Source organism: Plasmodium vivax, chromosome 12, assembly GCF_000002415.2.
Source record: "Plasmodium vivax chromosome 12, whole genome shotgun sequence".
In the NCBI taxonomy this organism is placed as follows: Eukaryota; Apicomplexa; class Aconoidasida; order Haemosporida; family Plasmodiidae; genus Plasmodium; species Plasmodium vivax.
Window position 1 is genome coordinate 561,579 of NC_009917.1, and position 20,793 is coordinate 582,371.

Sequence of the window (20,793 nt, forward strand, 5' to 3'; positions counted from 1 at the left end):
TCGATGGTGAGTTTTTTTTATTTTTTTTTTTTATTTTTTTTTTTTTTCCGCCTGGAATGTGGCCAAGCGTGACTTTATTTTGCATACTCTTCGCGAGGGGGGAAATTACATCCCCGTGCGCCCCTCTGCTTTTCCTTTTTTCTTTACTCCTTTTTGTGCACATATATTTTTCCCCTCCACAAGATGGCCGTATTTTATGACCATTTGGGGGTGCGGCGAATTTGAAAGTCTACAATTGAAAACGGATTGGGGTGACCCCCAAAAAATGATGGGCGGTCCCGAGGCAGCTTCGCCACTTGGGGGTTCCGCGTGAGTTAACGTTTGGATGCCGCATACCAGTCGGTCCATCATAAGAAAGAAAAACCAGCATATAAAAATAGGCCATTTTGTACTTCCTCAATGGGGAAGACGCATCAGGGGTACCTCCATGCGATAGAAAAAAGAACAATGTGGCAACGAATTATGCCGTAGCGAATGTGGAAACAAATTGTATGCAGGGAATTTGAAAAGAAAATTACATGTGTGTACAAGCGAACACATGGGTAATCCGAAATGGGGACCTCCTTCCCCACGTGTAAGCATATTGTGCTGGCTTGGTTTTCCTCTTTATTTTTTTTTTATTTTTTTAAACACTTAAGTGATTTTATAAAATAACGCAAACATGTGAAACAATCTCATGGGGGCGTGGGGCAAAAAAAAAAAAAAAAAAAAAGTAAACCACCCGGCAAGCACACAAAAATGTACAAAATGCCACATGCAATTAAAAAAGGGAATGGAGAAAAATGCGAAAGGTTTGCAAATTTTTTCTTTTTTCTTTGGATACTTAACCGTTTGCCTTCCATACTGTTCATATGAATTTCTCATTTTTCCATGCCAGTGGTATGGTAGATTTTTTTTTTTTTTTTTTTTTTTTTCCCCATTTGGATTTTCCCAATTTTACCACATTTTTGTACGTTCCTAATTTCCCCACATTTTTGTGCCTCTCCCGTTTTTGCCTCTTCCATAATTTTCTTTTTTTAATTTTCCACATCATCAACTTTTGGAGTAGCAGTTTGTTCTTTTCCACCTATGGGATTGTGGTACATTTTCTTTTTTTTTTTTTCCCACCCGCGGCCGAGAAGTGTTAACGCGTTAACGTAACCTTCAAAGAGCCATAAGTCGTTAAAATGAAACATTGCCAAGTGCGTACAATTGGATGCATAGTTGAGTATTTACATGTAAGTGCTTCGCTTTGATTTGTTTCGATGTGATTTGCCTTTAATTCCCCTTTTTTTCCCTTTTTTTTTCCGTATGCGCGTCCGCTTACAAACGCGCGCCCCTTTCCCCCCCCACACACTCAGTAATTAACCCCATTGGGAATAATTAAAAAATGCCATAGAGCCTGCGCCGCGAAAAACGCGACAGTGCGCCAAGTGACAATTGGGAAACTCGCCGATCGTTACTTTGCGCATAGGGGCGTATGTGCTAACGTGTGACGATATGCCAAGGTGCCTACGTTCACGGTGCATACGCTTACAGTGCATACGCTTACAGTGCATAAGCCTACAGTGCATACGCTTACAGTGCATAAGCCTACAGTGCATACGCACGTCCCTTTTCTCGCATCCCACTGTTGATTTTGCCCACAGTGGCATCTTAACATCGTGTGCCCCTTCTTAAAAAGAGGACTGCTCAAATTCGTGCAACTCTTTTGAAGCACTGTTGACCACGTCAGGTACCTCGCATTGGCAAATGAGCACCTGCCGACAACTGCTCGCAAAGCGGATGCCGCCACTCGAGTTGTTCACGCGACGTCCATTTTGTGTCTCCCAGGGGATAAGAAAAAAAATGCAGAGATAGGGAGCGATCGTCACGTGGAACACACACATTGCGCACACGAGTGTAGACATTTTATTTCGTTTTTCTCCGCATTTTTCTCCTCTTTCTCTTTCTCTTTCTTCTTTTTTTTTTTTTTTTTTTCCCGTGCGTATCCCTGTGTGCAGAAAAATGTCTAGCGAAGAGTATGACCACCTTTATAAGATAATTTTAGTTGGAGACGCAACTGTGGGTAATTTAAAAAAAGGGGAAAACATGGCTCACTAAAATAGGACTGTTGCCTCGCACGAACGAGGCGCACTGTCTGGAGCACGCCGCTATCGTGACAGGCACACCACTGGCCCTTTCACATGTGCCACTTCCTTTTCTCTTCAAATGCGCGAAAAAATTGGGGATTAATTTCTGACCGTTCAGGCAAAACTCACCTCCTGTCGAGGTACATACGGGGCTCCTTGCCTAGCGTTGCAAAGGCGACAATTGGTAAGCCGATAAAAAAGTGAACGGTTAAAAATTGGGAACATGTTTGCTTCGCCCACTGTTGCTTTTTCCTCCCGGATGGGTGCCATTTTTTATTATTATTTTATTATTATTATTTTATTATTATTATTTTATTATTTTATTATTTTTTTTTTCCATTCATTCCACTACGCAGGCGTCGAATTTGCCACCAGAACTATTCCTTTGGCGGTAGGGGGGACCGTCAAGGCGCAGGTAATATAACGACGGGGGGAAGTTACACAGTGGTGCATGTCATAACATGTTTGCGTATGTGCACACGCGCCAATCTGCGCTTTATTGCAAATCCGGGTACGCACCCCTTTCGCCTGACTGGGAAAACGCGCAGATATGGGACACCGCCGGGCAGGAACGGTACAGAAGCATTACGAGTGCCCACTACAGAAGAAGCGCAGGAGCCATACTGGTCTACGACGTGACGAAGAAAAAGACGTTCCTCAGCATTTCCAAGTGGCTGGAGGAAATTCGCCAAAATGCCGACAAGGACATTGTCATTATGTTGGTGGGGAATAAGGTGGACCTGGTGGAGCACGACGAGAGCAAGCGGAAGGTGAGTCTCCGCTGAGTACGTGCGGGGGGCCGCTCCATACATACACATGTGTATGGAGCAGTTGCGTATTTGTGTGGAGCCGCTTCACACGTATCCTCCTCTGCAAAAATGGAGGGCGAAAAAATAAACAGATAACTCGCTTCTTTTTCCCCCCTACGTAGGTGACGTACGAACAGGGAGCAAGCTTCGCCAGGGAAAACGACCTTTTCTTCGCAGAAGCCTCTGCAGTTTCCAAGTTGAACGTAAAACATGTGTTTGAAAATTTGCTACAAGAAATATATAACAATCGAATGAAGAACAACAGCTGCAGCTTCAGCACGAGAAGTAGTGCCACGTGCGAAAGTGCTATACAGCTAACCAAGGCGAAAAGTATAATCAAATTAAATGATTTAAATGAAAATGAGAGTGAAGATGAGCGTAGAACTCGGGCCACGTGCTGCTAAATTGGGAAGACCCCTTTGGTGTGTGTAGTCACCAGTTGGTGTGTTCCCTCCGTAAGAATCAGCCCATTTGTGTTACTCCCTCGCCAGGCGCTTACAGAGGGGCTCTCCTTTTTTGGGAAAAAAAAAAAAAAAAAACGAACGTGTTCATAGCGCTTCTATTCACGTCTCGTTTAGCGTGATGGTGATCGTGATAGTGATAGTGATTTTTTTTTTTTACCTTTCTGCGCATTTGTCCAACGTAACCATTAAAGTTGTTACTTAATCGCGAAATGTGTTTTTTTTTTTTTTTTTTTTTTTCCCGTACACTTCCCCATTTGTTGCATAATTGTACAGTTTTATTCTCCTCCCTGCGCATATGCCCCTCCACCGTGCGCATTCCCCGTTGATACTTATTTATTCACTTATTTATTCACTTATTTATTTTTTTGTAACAAGTGAAGATGATACCTTTGATTGTGTAAAAGTCTGCCCCTGTTTTTTTTTTAATCTATTCACCCACCAGTGTGAAGTTCCCATTTCAGGGCTGGTGATCGCCTGGGCATACGCTCGTCGACGTCATGTTTGCCGACGCCGCGTCCCCCTCAGCTGTGTGCCTTTAATTTATCCTTTCCGCCTTGTAATTGCACCCAGTGCGCCGTTGATGCGAGGCGGCGCTGTGCCCGCGCACGATTATGTACGATAGTGTTTGTGTGGAGGTTTGTGTGGACGCCTTTCTGTACGTTTATGTTTACTCTTTCCTGTACGCTCATGTGAACAGGCACTGCAGTGGATGCCTTGGCCGAGACACACCGCGCGACGCTTCTTTCGTTTTAACCCCTCCACTTTATTTTCCCCCCCCAATTTTATCACCCCACATTTCTGCCACTTTTTATTTTTCCCATAATTGGAAAAAACGTATGAGGCGTGTTTTTTTTTTGGACGGAAAAGAGGTACCCCATTTTTGCAGCCACCTGCCCTCGAGGGGCAAAAAAAGGAATCGCTGCTGTAGTAGTTGACGTAAGATGGAGAAAACGGAAAGGTGGAGCATGCCATACCTACTTTCACATTCTGTGCAGCCTGCACAATTTGCTTTTCTTGGCACCTCCAAGCGTGGCAGCGGCATTCCCAAGTGACCACTCTGGGGAGTATCCCAAAATGGTCCATCTGGGGAGGTTCACATCGCACACACAACGGTTTGAATCCCTCCCAGGGAGGACCAAAACAATTGTGGAAAAAAAAAAAAAAAAAGGAACATTTTCGATGGTGCGCTGTATACAATGTAGTGTTAGCAAGAGGGGAGGCAGACTACCATGCTGAGCCTCACCAACAGTAAGCCGCTTCCTTTTTGTGTGTCCCTGTGGGGGACTACTCTGGGTAGATAAAACCAGTGCAATGTTTATTCCCCTCTTGGAAATGCGCACTTGGGGTGTATTCGCAAATCCTGCAACTGTAAAAGGAGTGTGGCCAAGTGGGGGAAAACTAATATGGGTGATATTTCCCCTCATGGTGACTGGCTTAATTAATGTCCACAGGGTTGCTCCCCTTCTGTTTTTCCCTTCACATATTATTTTGTTAGCGAAGGGTGAAGAGGGGTAAACGCATACGTGCAGGAAAAGCGACCTCTTCGTATTTTTTTACACGCCATTTTTTTTTTTTTTTTTTTTTTTTTCTGAACAAATGTACTCATTTTGCAGCTCTGTCAAAGTACTCTACGCTGGTGTATCTTTACGAGTATAATTTTTTTTTTGCGCATGCCGATTTGGCCTCTCCCCCAACTCTTTTTTGTTCCCCGTTCCGCTTCTTCAAATTAGTTATCTTATGGGGCTATACCCAAATGTTGGGGGCGGTGAAACTTCACAGCGAAGCTGCAACATGAGGGCGCCGTCCCAGCCGCTAGCAAAACCGCACCGGTTAAGCAGCCCGTGTGATGATTGGAAGCCTTACAGGTTTGAAAAAAAAAAAAAAAAATGTACCAAAATAAAAGGCATTTCGAGAATGCGTCCGGGGGTATGCTAACGTACACGCTATCCCTTTTTTTTTAAAGCATCTATATAAGTGCCATTTGGGGGCACGCCGCGCTGCGCGAAGGTATTTGCGTGCGACGAGCAAATGTACTTGCCTGCACAACATAATCATACATTATTGGCCCAGTTTATGCTTGTTGGGTGTTTTCCCCATGCTGGAGCTGTTGGCCTACTGAAAGTAAGCTGCTCCCTTTTTTTTTAGCATCCCCCAGCTGCATATCCAGGTACGTGCAGCACATGTGGTACATGTGCCTGGGTTTGCGAAGGCGCTGCGCAAACTGGCCTCATCCCTCATCATCCGTGGGGGAAGAACCACGCATGTGTTGGGAGCGCAGAGGGTGGTACGCCGGCACTCGGGTGTAACATTCGTGTAAGAATACGCACAAGCATACGCATAATACGTATAAACGCACGCACAAGCATTGGTGCAAGCCTACGTGCAGACCCCCACCCTGCCGCTTTTCCGCCGCTTTTCCGCGCGCAGAGGGAAGACAAAATGATCATCGCGGTGGTGGGGTGCACGCACGGAGAGCTGAATTTCATTTACGCGACGATCGAGAAGCTCGAGCAGGATAACAACTTCAAAGTGGACCTGCTGATCTGCTGTGGAGACTTCGAGTGCGTACGCTACGGAGTGGACAATGACTGTTTGAACGTGCCAAACAAATACAAAAAGGAAGAAAATGATTTTAGGGATTACTTCACAGGGAAGAAGAAGGCAAAAGTGCTAACCATATTTATAGGGGGAAACCACGAAGCGGTGAATGTATTGAAGCAGCTTTACTATGGAGGGTGGGTAGCACCAAACATTTATTTTCTTGGGTATTCAAACGTACATAATATTAATGACTTCCGTATTTGCAGCCTTAGTGGGATTTATAAAAAATATAATTTTTACAAAAAGTACAATGAGCATTACCCGTATGATGAGATTAGCAAAGTGAGTGCCTATCATATACGCAAATTTGAAATTGAAAAATTAAAACTGCTGAAGGAAAAAATTGACATCGTTGTGACGCACGATTGGCCAAACAACATAGAAAAACATGGGGATGTAAATGACCTCGTTAGGAGGAAATTTCATTTCCAATCTGATATATATAATAATACCCTTGGAAATCCACATACCGAATTTTTACTAAATAAATTGAAACCCTATTTTTGGTTTTCTTCCCATTTGCATGTAAAATACTCAGCCATTTTTTTGCACAGTGATAAGAGGAACTACACGAGGTTCCTTTCGCTAGACAAAGCGGAGCCCAGGAAACATTTCATCCAAATTTTGAACATTGAAAAAAGGAACAATATTCCGTACCTATCGTTTGACCACTTGCCCAGGCCTTCTGCGAACGACCCGGATGGGAAGAGCCACTTTTTTAATGAGGACTACGAGGAGCTGCTGCAGCATGTGGAGGATGTGCAGCGCAGGGACGCCGAGGGGGGCGGCAAGGGGCACAGCGGGGGCGCCGCGCAGGCGAAGGAGAACGCCCCGGTGGAAGCGGCCACGCGGGAAGCAGCCACGCGGGAAGCGGTCAAGCAGGAGAACGCCGCTGTAGAGACCTCCCCAGGGGAAGCAGCCACGAAGGAGGACGCCCCAGGGGAAGCAGACCCTCAAGAGCCCCCCCCCCAGGAAAACGCCGCTCCAGAGCGCAAGAAGCTTTTCATATGCTACGACGAGGAGTGGCTAGCCATTCTGAAGGCCAACCAGCACCTCGTCTCGGAGGGCTGCGACAAGGATTACAATTTGGAGAAGCTCAAGTGCCCCTCCAAGGAGGACTTCGAATACATCCGCGACAAGCTGAAGGAGCTGGAAAAAACATCCGTCAAGGGGAAGGACTATTATTTGGTCCACGGGTACAACACCCCCAGTTATAAGCACCTGTGGGAGCAGAGGCAGCTCTTTCTCAGCCGCTTCGATTTCGAGGAGCTCAGAATGTACGACGATTTTGAGCGTTTGTTTTTCGCGGAGGAGGTGCGGAAGATGGATGCAGGGCTGCCGCTGGACCCCCCCAAGGTGGAGGAAGATGAGGAGGAGGATGGGGAAGAGGACGAACCGGAAGAAGTAGGACAGAATAACCAAGCCGATGAACACGGTGGAGGCAACCCCAATGGGGACAATGCCCCCCATTCGGGCAACGCGCCCAACGTGGAAGGTGCCAGTGAGACCAACGAGATTTCCCTCAGCATTGACTGCTGACCTGGCAGGGAAGCTCCCCCTAGGACAGCCCCCTAACGTACGTTCCACGTGTGTAGAGCGTTACGAAAATGTTGTCATACGTTAACAAATGTGCACACGTAGGAATGTACGTGGAGTGGTTATTCCACTTGTGCGTTGAGTGATTATTCGAATTATGTGTGGATTGCTTTTTTTTTTTTTTTTTTTTTTTTTGTCACCAGTGGTTTTTACCTTTTTATGTGAGCTCGCCCATTTAGATAAGCATGGCCTGTGTGTGAAGGCGCACCTGCCAATTGGCGCTCTTGAATGGAAACTTTGGGCACTCTTTTAATGGGCATGTCCACGAGGGGATCTGCAACATCCCCGTTGGGCATTCCCCCCGTTGGAAAAACGCCTCCCCCGTCACTGCGTTCCATTTGTTTTTAAATATGCCACCTCTCAAAGAAAGCAAGTGACCATTCATCCTTTCCCACCAGCGAATGTTTATTTAGATAATCATTTTTTTTTACCCGCTTTTTGCTTTTCATCGTTTCCAACCGCCGCTCCTTTTGTGTTAACTGGGGCGAAACGAATGTTCCCCTCGTCATTCAAATTGGGAAGACGTTTGCCCCGAGCAGTGGGGTGAGCACTCGCGTGTGTGTAGATCTGCGTTTGAATAGGAAGCCATGCCAGTGCTGGGAAGTGATAACAAGTTGGCCACGTCCTCTGTACGTACACCTCTGTAAGCGTGGCAAAAAAAGGGGGTGAAAGCCACTGTTGGTTAATTGCACACTGTAGAGGAGGAGCAGTTGTGAATGTTCTATGTAGTGCTCCCCCTCCGCTGCCCAAACCCGCATGGTCATTCACTTCGAGAGGGAAGCCTCCCGTTTTTTCCCCTTTTCGTCCTCCATGTTAACGAGGCCTTGGAAAAATCGGAACAGTAAACCAACCTATGTACATATGCACACACGCATAGAAGTGCACACAAAACGGGTGACTTCTTGATGAGGCCATCTCAAAAGGGGAAGAAACATTTTTCCGATGGATGATCATCCTGGCATAACTGCAAACGCAACACAGGCAAGCGACGGGAGGGGTCCGTTGAACGTCGCTGATGGTGAGGACGCTCCGGATAGGGAAAACATCCACACATGCAAATCTTGTGGGGAATGTCAAAGTGGGAGCCCAAAACAAAAGTACAAAAAGAGGAAAAAAAAAAAAAGAAAAGAACATTTCAAAAGGACCAATAACTTAGCAGCGTTCGATTATAGGAAATATTACGAACGGGTTAATAAATGGAATGAAAAAAGACGGGCATACACAAAGACGGAGAATTATGGGGGGGAAAAAAAAAAGGCAACCAGCAAAGTGTGGAAGACGAAGGGGAGCGAAAGGGAAGGGAAAAAAAGCGCAAAAAGGAAGTACGCAGTTTCGCAGTGCCTGTCAATCCATCAGCGGAAAGATAACAGAACTGGGGGGGGTGACCCGCTCTCCAGCTGGGCCAAAGCGGGACGAAGCAGAGTCGGCAGAGTTGGCAGCGTCGGCAGCGTCAGCAGCTGCGGTAGTGGCAGCTGTGGGGGGAGGAGCAACCAGGCGGGTAGAGAGAAAAAAACTGGCCCCCCACGTGGGAGCAACGCCAATCACGAAGTGGGCCAAGTTGATAAAGACGCTGGAAGGAACAAAAAAGAGGAGGCCCAGAGGAACGAAAGCGCACATGAAAAAAATAATCATGACAAATCTACGCGTGAGAGTCATACGCGTGACCCCCTAACGGTGGAGGACGGGGAGCATCCCTTCTCCCCCTTCATATGTCCCAGTGAACGCAAAAGGCATAAGCAGAGCCAAGTGGAAAAAACGAGTGACATGCATAACAACGCAACGTCTAGCGAAACGATAGTGGAGAATGAGGAGAAGATGGCCTACTCGAATAAGACCATAGCGGACAGCTTCGACGATGTGGTCAGCTTAAGTCTGCGCGCTTCCAACGGGGCAAACTTCGATGACTCCCAGTTCGGGGGCGATAATTTCGGGGGAGCCCACGCCAACTGCAACCATCACAATGGGGGTTACCACAACGGGGATTACCACAACCTCCTCCGCAACCCTACCATCCTCATGAAACCGAACGAGCCCAACAGCCACAAGTGCGGCCCCCCCTTGGAAAAACCGAACGGACACATGATCCGTAGACAGACAGAAAAGGACGTGGTGATAGAAGGGACAAAGCGAGCGAAAAAAGAAACTCCAAAAACGAGCATATACAACGAAAGGATTCAATTTGAGGAAAGTGATCCCCGCGGGAACTCTCATGAGGAGGATGTACTGAGCTCCACTCTGAAAATGCATGACCCAGTTTGCGCCCATAATGGAGGGAACAACTCCGGCCATTCGAGCGGCTGCCCAAACGGCCTCGCGAGTTATTACCAGGAGAACGGCGCCCCTTATGAAGGCATCTACAATGGTATCTACGGAGGCAGCTACGTACGAAGCTACGCACGCAGCTGTGACCAACTGCGCAGCCGCTTCCCACATGGCCACTACAAGTGGCCCCCCCTGAGCATCAAAAACCCCTTCGCCTTCATCTATAAAAGTGCCAAATTTTTCGGCCACCTTCAAGAGGCGTGCAAAAAAAGGACAACCAGAGAAGCACAGCCACACACGACCACCACAATAAACGTATATGCAAAGAGGAAAAAAGTATACACAAAGGAGGAACACATAGAAGAGGAAGCCATAAGCAAATTGGCCGTCTCCAAGGAAAACCTCCTCTTCAATTTTGAAATGAATAATTTTAACTCCTCGGAAAATTCCTCACGACAAATTTGGGAAGGCTCTACAAAGAAAGTCGAAGTCGCTCTTCAAAGGCACAACTGGAGGGGCAACAAAATCAGCAGCGACTTCACCAAGCAGTTCGGGGTAACGCCCCCCCAAGAGAGGCTCCTGGAAAGGGTAAGCGGCGGGGAAGAATTGCGCAGATGCGACTCAGATGAGGAGGAAATACGGGAGGAGAAAATAATGGAGGATAAAACAATGGAGGAGGAAATACCGGAGGTGAAAATAACGCCCATTAGGAGTATGGTCGAAAGGGCGCCTGAGGCTGACGAACGGGGAGATCCCCCGAGGGGACACACAACTAACAAAGCGGAAAGGGAAGAAAAACACATGAACAAACACAAGCGACTAATCGACGTAGGGAAAAAAGACACGGACAGAAACTTCGATATTTTTTTATCCCTCTTCATGAAGCACGAAAAGAAAGAAGCTTTCCTGTTTTGCCTAATATGCGACGAAGAGCTGACGGAAAATTCTATTTTTTTTCAAAACTGCATCAAGCCAATGTTAGACGAATATAGAAGATCCAAATTTGAGAAAATGAAGAAAGAAAAGAATACCCCCCCCGATGCATCCCCCAGCGATATACATGTAAACAAAATAATCCTAGAAATTATGATCCCCTCTATAAAGAAAAAGTACCTCAAATATGTGAGTGGACTCTACGAAAAAAAGGAACCCACACCTAATAACGACATTAACGGCTCAGATGAGCTACAAAAGGAGGTACTCGAAATTAACCGGAAAATGGAAAACCTGAACATCAAATCGTTAGATAAGCATAGCACCGAAGTGTACATAAAAGAAGCTAGCCGTTATGAAAAAAAAATAAAATTAATTGAAAAACCCAAATGGAGCAATGAACAAAATTTAAAAAAACTCCTACTGAAGCAACAAAATTATAACCCCTTTACTATATTTGGGACCAGCATTAAGGAGGTACACCTGGAGGAAGTCTTCACCCTCGACGTATACAATAACTACGTAACCAATGAAGACAGATTTAGAAATAAAATTCTGTACGATTTGTACGTAGGAAAGTACATACAAAATTTGTACTACAAAATTGACTACCAGGAATGGACCTTTGTTCTTGACTCTCTGAAAAAGCAGTGGAAATATTTTACCAACATGGAATGTAATATGTTCCTAGATCCGTTACTGTTGGAAGAAATTTTATGGTACATTGATGAGAACAAAATGTATAAGGACAAAAGTGAAGATATGTACACGTATGAATACTGCTTCTGTCCCACTCCCGATCCTGCCAAGGAGATGAATCTGAATGACGTAAAACACTTCGCCACATCAATGGCGGAAAGGTACACGTTTCACCAGGCTGTAAAGTATAAAAAGTGGTCCCTAAATGAGGAGCGTTTCTCCACGGATCAGGCGCTTGTTTTAAAATATGACGATGTTAGCGTGGACCAAGACGTATTAACTTCTGCAGGAAGAAGGAAAGAAAAACTGACGAAGGAGGCCCTCCTTTTTAATGTACCCAGACCGTCCAGCACATTCTACTACGACTCGGACTTCTTTGAAAATAAAATAAAAAAACACATGTTCAGGAAGAAGGTGAAACACTGCAAGGGTAACGTGCACGTGAATTCTCCATCCGGGAAAGAGGGGGAACCCTTTACAATAAAATATAAGTCCAAAAAATGGACCTCTCAAAAATTTTTCGACAACTTTTTTTCTAATTATTACCTGTACAATTTTGACAGAAGTGATCGGACGTACAACTCCATAATTTAGCGTCCCCTTCTGCTTGTTCGCTCGGCCGGGCTGCACACAGATATGTGTGTGTGCATATGTAGTTGCATATAAATGTGCAAACATATGTGAATGTACGTGAGTGCTTTGACGGTTTGACCCCCACACACACCCTTATACAAATCCGTATGATTTTTTTGCCGCATGGGTTACTCTAAATGAAGAAACGTCGCACAGTTAAGTGATCCATTTTGATGAAGCTTTTTAATGTGAAACTCCACTGCAGCTATTCCATTGCGTAACACTCGGGGTGCCGCTTACCTATGTGTGTGTGCGAAAATGCCGCTCACTGTATGTACCCTCAATTTTGACAGACCATTTTGTGGGCCTTTTACTTCAAAAAATGAAGAGGAGAAGCTGCAATGTACAACTTCGTTCATGTAGAACGTGCGCAAAGGTTTGAGACGAAGCTGTCCTCTCTTTTTTTTCCCATTTCATCAAACTAGCAGCGCACTATTTGGCCATAGCAGCAAGCCCAACTTCGCGTAAAAATCGCCTGACCGTTCAGGAAAAAAAAAAAAAAAAAACAGCCAAAAAGGGCAAACACATGTGTGTATACACCGTTGGGAAAATTTAAAATTGCAAAAGCACGTGTGCGCTTCGGTTTTCCGCCTTCATTAAATAATGATGCAAACGGTTTGGCATTTTACTGACACGCAATTTTTATTTGTCCACTTACTTGCTACCAGTTAGTCATTCAAGTTTGCCTTTTTGTGTCACGTTTTCCGCATGTGCGTATTTTACCAACCAGTCAGCAGTGCTACTTATTGGTCAACATGCCAAATTAACCGCCCATTTGCAACTCCAAGAGATATGTAATTTTTGTTTAGCAGCGTGTTTGACCTGTGGAGCATAACTATTACTGCGCTGCACACAACGTTTTTTTTTTTTTTTCTATAAGGAGCTTATTAGCTAGCTGTTCCACTGTACCGTGTGCGCGTTTTTTCTGATCAGTTAGAATGAAGAGAATTCCCTGCAACAGCAGAATGGCAGCTTCCAACTTTGCTGCGTTATGAGAGTGTAAACCCTGTATGTTCTTAACCTGCGGGCATATACCATGTATTTTTTTTTTTTTTTTTTTTTTTCAGTGGACAGCTTGCCGGAGTACATACCTAGTTTAATGCCTGAACGTTCAGGTGAAAAAAAAAAAAAGCAAAAAAAAAAAAAAATTACCTTCATCTGCTAAGTATTGCACACAGCTTAGTAAATTTGTTTTACCTCTTTTTTTCGCTAGCTACATTTTTTCGTGTATTTGCAGTGAGCTTATTACGTAATTTCGCTTTACCACTTTTTTAATTTGTGTATGTTGTAATTTGTTCGTCCCCCTCACTTTTAACATTTTTTTTAAATTATCTCCACACGGTTTTGTCACAATGTTTGCTTCCTTTCTTTTTTATGCTTTCCGTTGTGCGTTGTAGAGTGCGAAAAAATTAAAGTTAGACTTTTTTTTTTTCAAATTTGCACGTTGCGAGAGTGCCCCATTTTGAAGTGTTGCAAAAGGTCTTTTCGGGAGGCTCGCTTGTGAAGCTGTAAATGTCCACCAATTTGCTCACCCATTTACTCACCCTTTTGCGCACACATGCATGCATTGCTTCCCCCTCATCTAAGGCCGCGACACAAACTTTATACACTTTTCCGAGCCGTACCACAAAATCGCGAAGCAGGAACGGCTTGAGGATCCCGAGTTGAAGAGAGTCCTCGCACAGAATATATACGACAACGTGAAAAACAACATCGCCTATTTGGAAGAGGTATGGCACACAAAATGAGCCCCACCTGCGCGCTCGAAAAAATTGAAAAGTTAGCAGTGGCTAAAAAGTGACGAGCGCGGAAAAGACTTCGTCCATACATGCACAATTGGTTTGACCCAATTTTTCCATTCCACGTAGACTCAGTATAACCCGTGCGAGTGCAACCACTGCCGAAGTGACATAGCAGATGCCCCACTGGAAGATACAGAACTACGCATAAACGTCTCAACCGCTAAACTAGGTTACAAAAGGGAAAGTGAAAAGGCATGCGTGGAAGACAGAGAAATTACCCAGAACAACGTACAGCTTATTAGCGAAGTGGAGGGCGAAACTTCTCTCCATCCAAAAACGTACAATATATTGAAGAACCACAAGGATAATTTAGAAATTCATCAGAGCATTCCCCCTCTGAAGTGTGAAAGCTTGGCTGAGTTTACCCCCCGTAGAAGCCCCCACCAGAAAAGTCAACGTCTACCCAAAGAAGAGGACAAAATGAACAACCACAGATATGGAGAGTATTCCCCTATGAACGGCTTTGGTTACAACCACCACAACTCTATGAATGCAAATGGGTTCTGCACAAACACGGATAATAGAGAGATGGCAAATTTAACCATGCAGCAACATAATATGCATGGAAGGAACAACCTCATGTTCGAAGATGGCAACATTCCATATGGTCTCTATGGACAGGCGAACTACACAGGAACAAATTCTCTCATGTGTGGAGGAACTCCCCCCGCGTATGACCCCAAAATGATGTATAGAAGGAACCACGAAACGAACGAGCCGTTTTATAATCACTACCCGGTGGCTAGTGGTATGGGTTACAACGTGCCCGTCTTGCCCCCACAGCCATACTACCCAAGTATGAAGCGGAACTTAACGAAAGAGGGATACACGCACGGGTATCATTACATGAACAACGCGAGTAGCCATGGTGCACTGCCCAAATATCCTTCAGACAGCGTCACGGATAAGTATCCCAAAAAAGAATCGTGCAGGAAAAACGTGTCCAAGGTGAAAAAGGGCGACATAGACATCAACATAGAAACGTCTTCCTCCGGTCGAAAGGGGGTCATAATAGATTTGAACATCGGCGTGGGGGGTTAGAGGAGCACACGGATCGCAGTTGTTTCTGTGCGCTTCGAATGTTTTTTTTTGTTTAGCGTGTTTGCCCAGTGTTGCTTCAATTTGCGCATGGCGTTCACCGAATGGACCTTTTTTTTGCGATTCTTTTCGCCGGCAGTTTGATTTCCTTTTTTTTTTGTGATTCTTTTTGCTGACACGTTTGATTTCCCTTTTTTGTGATTATTTTCGAAAAAGGAAATCCCCTTTTGTGTCCATTATGAACATCGACTAAGCGGTTGGCAGTTGTTTTTTTTTAACCCACCCTTCAGAGGGGAGGGGAAGGTACACTTCACACCGTGGTGAGTACATTTCGCGTGAGGCAAATTAGTTAGCGCGCGTGGTGCTCTCTTCAGGCGTTGATCAAATTTGTGTGGATGGCGTACAACGAGGGGGTTGTTACTCCAAGAATTTTGGACTCACAAAAAGGGGCGCATTTTAATACAGGTGGGCCTCTCTACCCTGGGAGGAGTAAATCATGTGCTCCCGACCGATTTGCTACTTCCTCTGGTGGGGAACATCAAATGATAAGTTTTTCCTACTCTGAGTTGGAAGTAGTCAGTGGGGGCAGAGGTGCTATCCCCCATCAGGTGTACATTTTCTCCGCTGTGATGGAGTTCTACTTAGTTCGCTTAAAACGGAAGTGGCTGCGAAGTTACAGTTGTGTGAATGTTCAAACGAGGGGGTCAAATGGGTGCTTGAATCAGATCAAAGTAGCCGATTCAAGGGGAAGAAGGAAAGTAAAGCAAAAATGGGGGCAAATGTGGAGAAAAAAATGCGAAGTAGTCAAAATGTAGAGTATGAAAAAGGCCAGAATTTTGGGGCCACCCGAAATGGGGTCAACCAGGTGAGCCCCCTTTACGTTTGGCAGCTTGGTTAAGGGAGGCCGTGCAGTTGGCGTGCCCTGGTTTGGGGTCACTCTCATTTGGGGTTACTCCTATTGAGGGTTACTCCGATTTGGCGTCTGCCCCCGCATCCTCCCGCTCATCCTCACTGGACATGGAAAAAACCTCCACCTTGTCCTCTCTGGAGGGGCCTTCCGCCGCCGAAGTTGGCCCGTCGTCATTGTTGCCGCTGCCGCTGCTATTGTTGTTCTTCTCGCCCTTCTCGCGCTTCTCGCCCTTCTCGCTCTTTTTGCTCTTCTTCTTCTTGTTGTTGTCCTCCTTGCTGCCGCTCCTGTTGGCAGCACGCTGGTCTTCGCGCTTCCTTTTTTTGGCACACCGCTTGGAAGGACGCTCCTCCGGGTCATCGCCCAGGTCGTCCTCCCGATCATCCTCCCGATCATCCTCCTCTTCATCCTCCTCTTCATCCTCCCCATCGCTGGAGTGTTTAATATTCTCGAGCCCACTAATCCTGGCCTTCAACTTCACCAAGCAGGCATTTTCATAACTCTCGAGGACGGCCAGCCTGTGTCCAGATAGCGGCAAGATATCATTTCCAAAAAAATTCATTTTATCATGCATAGTGTAGATGTTCCTGTTTTTCCTCTTTTTCTGGATAATCTCGATGGAGTTTTTTGCCAAGACAAGAAGGTTTTTAATTTTCATTTTGAATGCATGCACTTTACACTCGGAGAAGTATTTTTTTAAAAACGAATCGATCGCGAAAAAGAATTCGGGGAAGGAGATATGGTGTACCATCAGTCCAACGTAGTCACATAGAAGGACATACACCTTTTCATACACTTGGTGAGCAATGGAAAAATCTGAAATTAATTTTTCGTCAATTTCGAGGGAAATGTTAATGTCAAAATCTTCGATGGTTAATCTGATTTGTTGATTTTTGGAAATGGTCCTGACATGCTGATAGGATTTTAATCCATTCAGGATGCAGGTGAAGTAGGAGAACAGGGGGATATACTTTTTCTTGTCCTCCATAATTCGAATGAGCATATGAATTAGCTGTAAATTGACGGGGATATATTTCATGTTATTAATTTTGGTCTTCAAAATGGCGATTATAAGTACAGTCAAGCCGTACGTGAGGACATCCAAGTTGTGGCACAGTTTTATAATTTTGATTAGGAATCTCAGGAGGAGCATCATGTAGCTGCTGTGCAGGTGGAATGTTTTGAAGTCTATGAGGTTAACCTTTGGTGCGTTTTTTTTTTTTCCTGCCTGGGTGTTTTTTTTTTTGGCTGCCTTATGGCTTCTCCCCTTTAGCTGCTCATCTCCTGTGTGAAGATCCCCCTTCTTGCCATCCTCGTAGGTGACCTTGAAGCCCTCCCTGATTTTCTGCATAACAGTTTGGATATACCTAAAGGTGATGGTATAGGCCACATCGTGGGAGAGCAACGTAAACAACTCGATGAGGCAGTTCTCTTTAAATTTCATGTGGTTCAAAAGGGAAACATTTTGATAGTTACTTCCGTAGTGGATCAAATATCTCTGCATCAAATTTTGGTACACCTCAAACAGGAGTTTCTCCAATTGGTAGGTCTTTTTAATTTCCTCCTTTTCTTTATGCTTCAAACTGCCAACGCTGTTGTTATAAATTATTTTTTTCTTCTCATTGTATAGCTGGACCATGTTTTGTATTAACAGGAAGAGGAAGAAGTAGACGTCGTTTTTCTTCGACAGGATGAACATTGTGCAGATTTTTTTTAAAAAGATTTTCCCCATGTTTAGTATGACTATCCATCTGAGGATGTTTTTTTTTTTCAAAATTTTGATCACCCCTGTGCAGACATCGCTGTTGCTGAGTTTTTGCAGTCGAGCCAGGAGCTGCTTGAAGAAGTGCACGATCAGCAGCTTGTACTTTTCCAGGTGCTTGTAGTTTGGCATGCTCTGCAAAATGTGCAAGTTTTGGGGGGCCTCCGCGTTTTTCGCGCCTTCCAGGTTGCAGTTCTGTGGGGTAGTACCCTCCTGTGGGGTGGTATCCCCCTGTGGAGTACTACCCCCATGTGGGCTGCTCTCCTCCTGGTACATCTCATTATTTTTGATGCTCTCCAATTTCCACACCCTTAGCGCGCGCGACCCCTCGTTCGTGATGTTGTAGAAGAGGGCGTCCACGTTGTACAGCACATTGAAGACGGTGAAAATTGATGTATCAACGTCCATGGAGTACTTCGTTTTGCTTCGGTTGTCTCCCCCCTTTGTTCCTCGCTTGCTTCCTCTTTTCTTACCCCCTTTGGAGCCCTTTTTCTGCTTCTCCCCCTGATCTGCTTCGTCCGCCACTTCTCCCTTCCCCGGCATGCCGTCCTCCACCTCGTCATCCACGAACATGTTCAGGGCGTCTCGAAACATGGAGAGCAGCTTCACCACTTTGCTCAACCTCGTCTTCTTGCTCACCGAATTGAGGTACGCCTCTACGTAGGCCATATCGATTGGCTTCCCCTCCTGTTCGTGGTCGTCCTTATCGGCCACGTCCACCGCTTGGTGGTCCTCCGAGCTGGGCTCGCTCAGGTCGTTCTCCCTGCAGAAGTTTTCCAGACTCGCCAGGTCGCTGTCGCGGGCGCTGCCTCCACCGCTGCCATCGCTACCATCGCTGAAATCACCTACCGAGTCGCTATCCTCCTGCGGCGCGTCCTTCTTGCGGAGCTTCTTCTCCCGCCCCGAGGATTTCCCTTTCGCGTTTCCATTTTGGAGGGATTTCTCTTTGTGCTCCTTTTGTTTGTGCTTCTTACCGTTGGGGGCATTCTTTTCCCCTTTGGCGCCTTTCTCCTTTTTTTTCTTTTTCTTCTTCTCCTTCGGCTCCGCTTCCCTTGCCTGCGGGGGGGCCTCCTCCGATACCACTTGCAATGTCGCCTGCGATGCCGCCTGCACTTCTGCCTTTTCCTCCGGGCTGTCTCCCGCGTCTCCGCTCATTTCGAGAGAGTCTCCTGAGGGTATATAAGCGCACGTGCGTATGCGTCCCGTTGGTGGAGAAGCAAAAGGGGGAAACAACGCAGCACAGATCTACATGTACTTGTATGCCTCTTTTGCTACCCCCCTTCCAATTACCGCCAAGTGTGGTGGACTCTCCCTATACGGTTTTTCCCCTCTGTTGCGAAGAGAAGTCAAAGCCACGTTTGCCTTCCGCTTCAACTGGAGGTTCAAAGTGGGGGCCAACCCATAACGGTGTTTTTAAAAGAAAGGGCCATACAAATTGGTTTTAAGTTTTGCTTAGTTAAGGGCAGCTTATCTCTGCCGCTAAATTTGACTTGCTTCTGCTTAATTTTCGCGCTGGAAAAGCAAATGCAACCGAGCGGGGGAAAATCTTACCAGCTGTGCTTAGGAGCACTCGCAGCTAGCCGCAAACTGGTAAAAAATACCCTTCTCCAAATGGCTGCAAAAATTGCAATACAACCAGCTGGAGGTTATTATATTGCTTTATGTTTTATGTTTTATGTTTTCTCTTTTTTTCTGCAAAGTCGCGCAAACTGGGAATTTAAATTTCGGCGCTGCTTAATGGGGAAGTATTATTTTCCTTTTCGCCTCCTCGTCGGATGTTCTCATGAACTAAGCGCTTGGCATCATGCGTGACGTAACCGCGCCAACTGCAGATGGGGAGAAGATAAAAAAGCGTTGAGCGTGGGGCCATCAACCCGACGAATTTATCTACCTCATATGGCGCATCCGCTGCAGCCCATACATATTTATTCGCACTGCCAGAAGAAATATCGCGGCGCCGTTTTTTTTTTTTTCTGCTGCTACTTTTTGGGGCATCTTCCACCCCGCCTCTGATACGACACCGAAGCGGTATTGCCAACCCTTGTGCGGAAAGGAAGTAGGCCTAAAAGGGTTTACATTAATATATAATACACCAAGGTGGGAAAAAAAAAAAAAAGGAAGAGCAAATCAACCCGTTTTAGCGATTTTTTTTTTTTTTTTTCCCTTGTATACTTCATAGCCAGTGTTCCTTTTTCCGAGCAAACCTTTTTGGCAAATCAGTACAGTCGAGCGCATTTCCCCCCATGTGCTGACAGCAGCCAAGAAGGCGGAAAACAGGTTGCCCAATTTTAGAGCGAATCGTCGTTAAACCCCTCACCAGCGGAAATGAACATGGAATGGCACATGCGAACTTTTCCCCCTCTCCTCCCCTTACGTTGTACATAAGAATAAGAAGCAAAAATAAAAAACACCCTGAAATATGCAAGCACGCTGGCTCCAAAACACACAAAAAGGGCCCCCGGACAAGATACCCCCCTTGCCAAAAAATATAAAATGATAATAATAATTGTCATATTGCTTCTTCTTTTATATCATATATGGAACAAGAACAAAAATTACATCATCAATTTTTACTACATCAATTCGTTCATATGTTTTAACAAAACCAAGAAGGTAAGCGACGTGAGGAAGGAAATGGGAGATTACCAAAGGTATTACAGCGACAGCTACTGAAGGGAGTTCCGCCACAGGCAGGGGAGGCACTCGTCCGGTCGTCACGATCGTCCTTTGTAAGTGTTCTGTTACACGGATGTGGCGAGCGCACGAGCAGGTGAAAAGGTGATCAGTTTTTTTTTTTTTTTTTTTTTTTTTTTCACCCCCTTTTGCGGCACAAACGCATTCGTAAAAGAAGAAGGGAGAAGGAAGCTCATCTCCTCTTATTCGCGCAGAATAACCGCACGGAGAGAATACCCAAATTGAGCAGTTTTGGAGAGTTACTCTTGCCTGCGCCCAGTTTTGCCATCCCGCGAGCGGTGGAAAGGGCTGTCTTTTGGACCCCCCCTTTGACCAAAAAGGTTGAACCGTTGAAGCGTTGAATCGTTAAATCGTTTAATCATTCAATCAACCGCTGCCATTACGCGGAACGTGCCCCCCTCCTTTTTTTCGTGTGTCCATTTATTTCCCCCTTTTTTTATGGCTGCGCTAGTCTCCCCCTCTCTGCGCACATTCACTCGCCC

At 45.6% G+C, this 20,793-nt stretch overlaps 5 protein-coding genes and 2 non-coding genes across 7 annotated transcripts, besides 17 other annotated features; 5 read left to right on the top strand and 2 right to left on the bottom strand.

Annotated features, from left to right (window-relative positions):
- Nucleotides 1-1,158: 1,158 nt before the first annotated feature.
- Nucleotides 1,159-1,178: a microsatellite.
- A 55-nt stretch (nucleotides 1,179-1,233) lies between these two features.
- Nucleotides 1,234-3,324, top strand: PVX_082950 (small GTPase rab11b, putative; the record flags this gene model as incomplete). Its single annotated transcript, XM_001614139.1, has 6 exons — nucleotides 1,234-1,714; nucleotides 1,983-2,047; nucleotides 2,230-2,295; nucleotides 2,468-2,526; nucleotides 2,660-2,881; nucleotides 3,043-3,324. The coding sequence occupies exons 2-6, from the start codon at nucleotides 1,987-1,989 to the stop codon at nucleotides 3,322-3,324; spliced, it is 690 nt and encodes a 229-aa protein (XP_001614189.1). The 5' UTR covers nucleotides 1,234-1,714; nucleotides 1,983-1,986.
- On the top strand, nucleotides 1,905-1,976 carry PVX_082949. The gene has a single exon. It is a non-coding gene; the product is annotated as a tRNA-Met (tRNA).
- Nucleotides 2,296-2,315: a microsatellite.
- Nucleotides 2,504-2,528: a microsatellite.
- Nucleotides 2,716-2,758: a microsatellite.
- Nucleotides 3,189-3,213: a microsatellite.
- Nucleotides 3,325-4,143: 819 nt separating the features above from the next.
- PVX_082947 lies at nucleotides 4,144-4,215 on the bottom strand. Its single transcript has one exon. It is a non-coding gene; the product is annotated as a tRNA-Pro (tRNA).
- A 1,608-nt stretch (nucleotides 4,216-5,823) lies between these two features.
- PVX_082945 (Ser/Thr protein phosphatase family protein) lies at nucleotides 5,824-7,524 on the top strand (the record flags this gene model as incomplete). Its single annotated transcript, XM_001614138.1, has 1 exon — nucleotides 5,824-7,524. One exon carries the CDS (start codon nucleotides 5,824-5,826, stop codon nucleotides 7,522-7,524), a length of 1,701 nt encoding a protein of 566 aa, XP_001614188.1.
- Nucleotides 7,017-7,041: a microsatellite.
- Nucleotides 7,525-8,374: 850 nt separating the features above from the next.
- Nucleotides 8,375-8,476: a microsatellite.
- Nucleotides 8,477-8,523: 47 nt separating this feature from the next.
- PVX_082940 (hypothetical protein, conserved) lies at nucleotides 8,524-14,951 on the top strand (the record flags this gene model as incomplete). The annotated part of the gene is made up of 4 exons (XM_001614137.1): nucleotides 8,524-12,040; nucleotides 13,176-13,223; nucleotides 13,696-13,838; nucleotides 13,977-14,951. The coding sequence occupies 4 exons, from the start codon at nucleotides 8,524-8,526 to the stop codon at nucleotides 14,949-14,951; spliced, it is 4,683 nt and encodes a 1,560-aa protein (XP_001614187.1).
- Nucleotides 8,683-8,715: a microsatellite.
- Nucleotides 9,003-9,041: a microsatellite.
- Nucleotides 10,618-10,697: a microsatellite.
- Nucleotides 13,517-13,588: a microsatellite.
- Nucleotides 13,868-13,894: a microsatellite.
- Nucleotides 14,165-14,191: a microsatellite.
- A 547-nt stretch (nucleotides 14,952-15,498) lies between the features above and the next one.
- Nucleotides 15,499-15,584: a microsatellite.
- A 133-nt stretch (nucleotides 15,585-15,717) lies between these two features.
- Nucleotides 15,718-15,782: a microsatellite.
- A 69-nt stretch (nucleotides 15,783-15,851) lies between these two features.
- Nucleotides 15,852-15,886: a microsatellite.
- Nucleotides 15,887-15,913: 27 nt separating this feature from the next.
- PVX_082935 (hypothetical protein, conserved) lies at nucleotides 15,914-19,400 on the bottom strand (the record flags this gene model as incomplete). Its single annotated transcript, XM_001614136.1, has 1 exon — nucleotides 15,914-19,400. Exon 1 carries the CDS (start codon nucleotides 18,770-18,772, stop codon nucleotides 15,914-15,916), a length of 2,859 nt encoding a protein of 952 aa, XP_001614186.1. The 5' UTR covers nucleotides 18,773-19,400.
- Nucleotides 19,401-20,110: 710 nt separating this feature from the next.
- PVX_082930 (hypothetical protein) lies at nucleotides 20,111-20,290 on the top strand (the record flags this gene model as incomplete). The annotated part of the gene is made up of 1 exon (XM_001614135.1): nucleotides 20,111-20,290. The coding sequence occupies one exon, from the start codon at nucleotides 20,111-20,113 to the stop codon at nucleotides 20,288-20,290; it is 180 nt and encodes a 59-aa protein (XP_001614185.1).
- Nucleotides 20,291-20,738: 448 nt separating this feature from the next.
- Nucleotides 20,739-20,767: a microsatellite.
- Between the last annotated feature and the right edge of the window lie 26 nt (nucleotides 20,768-20,793).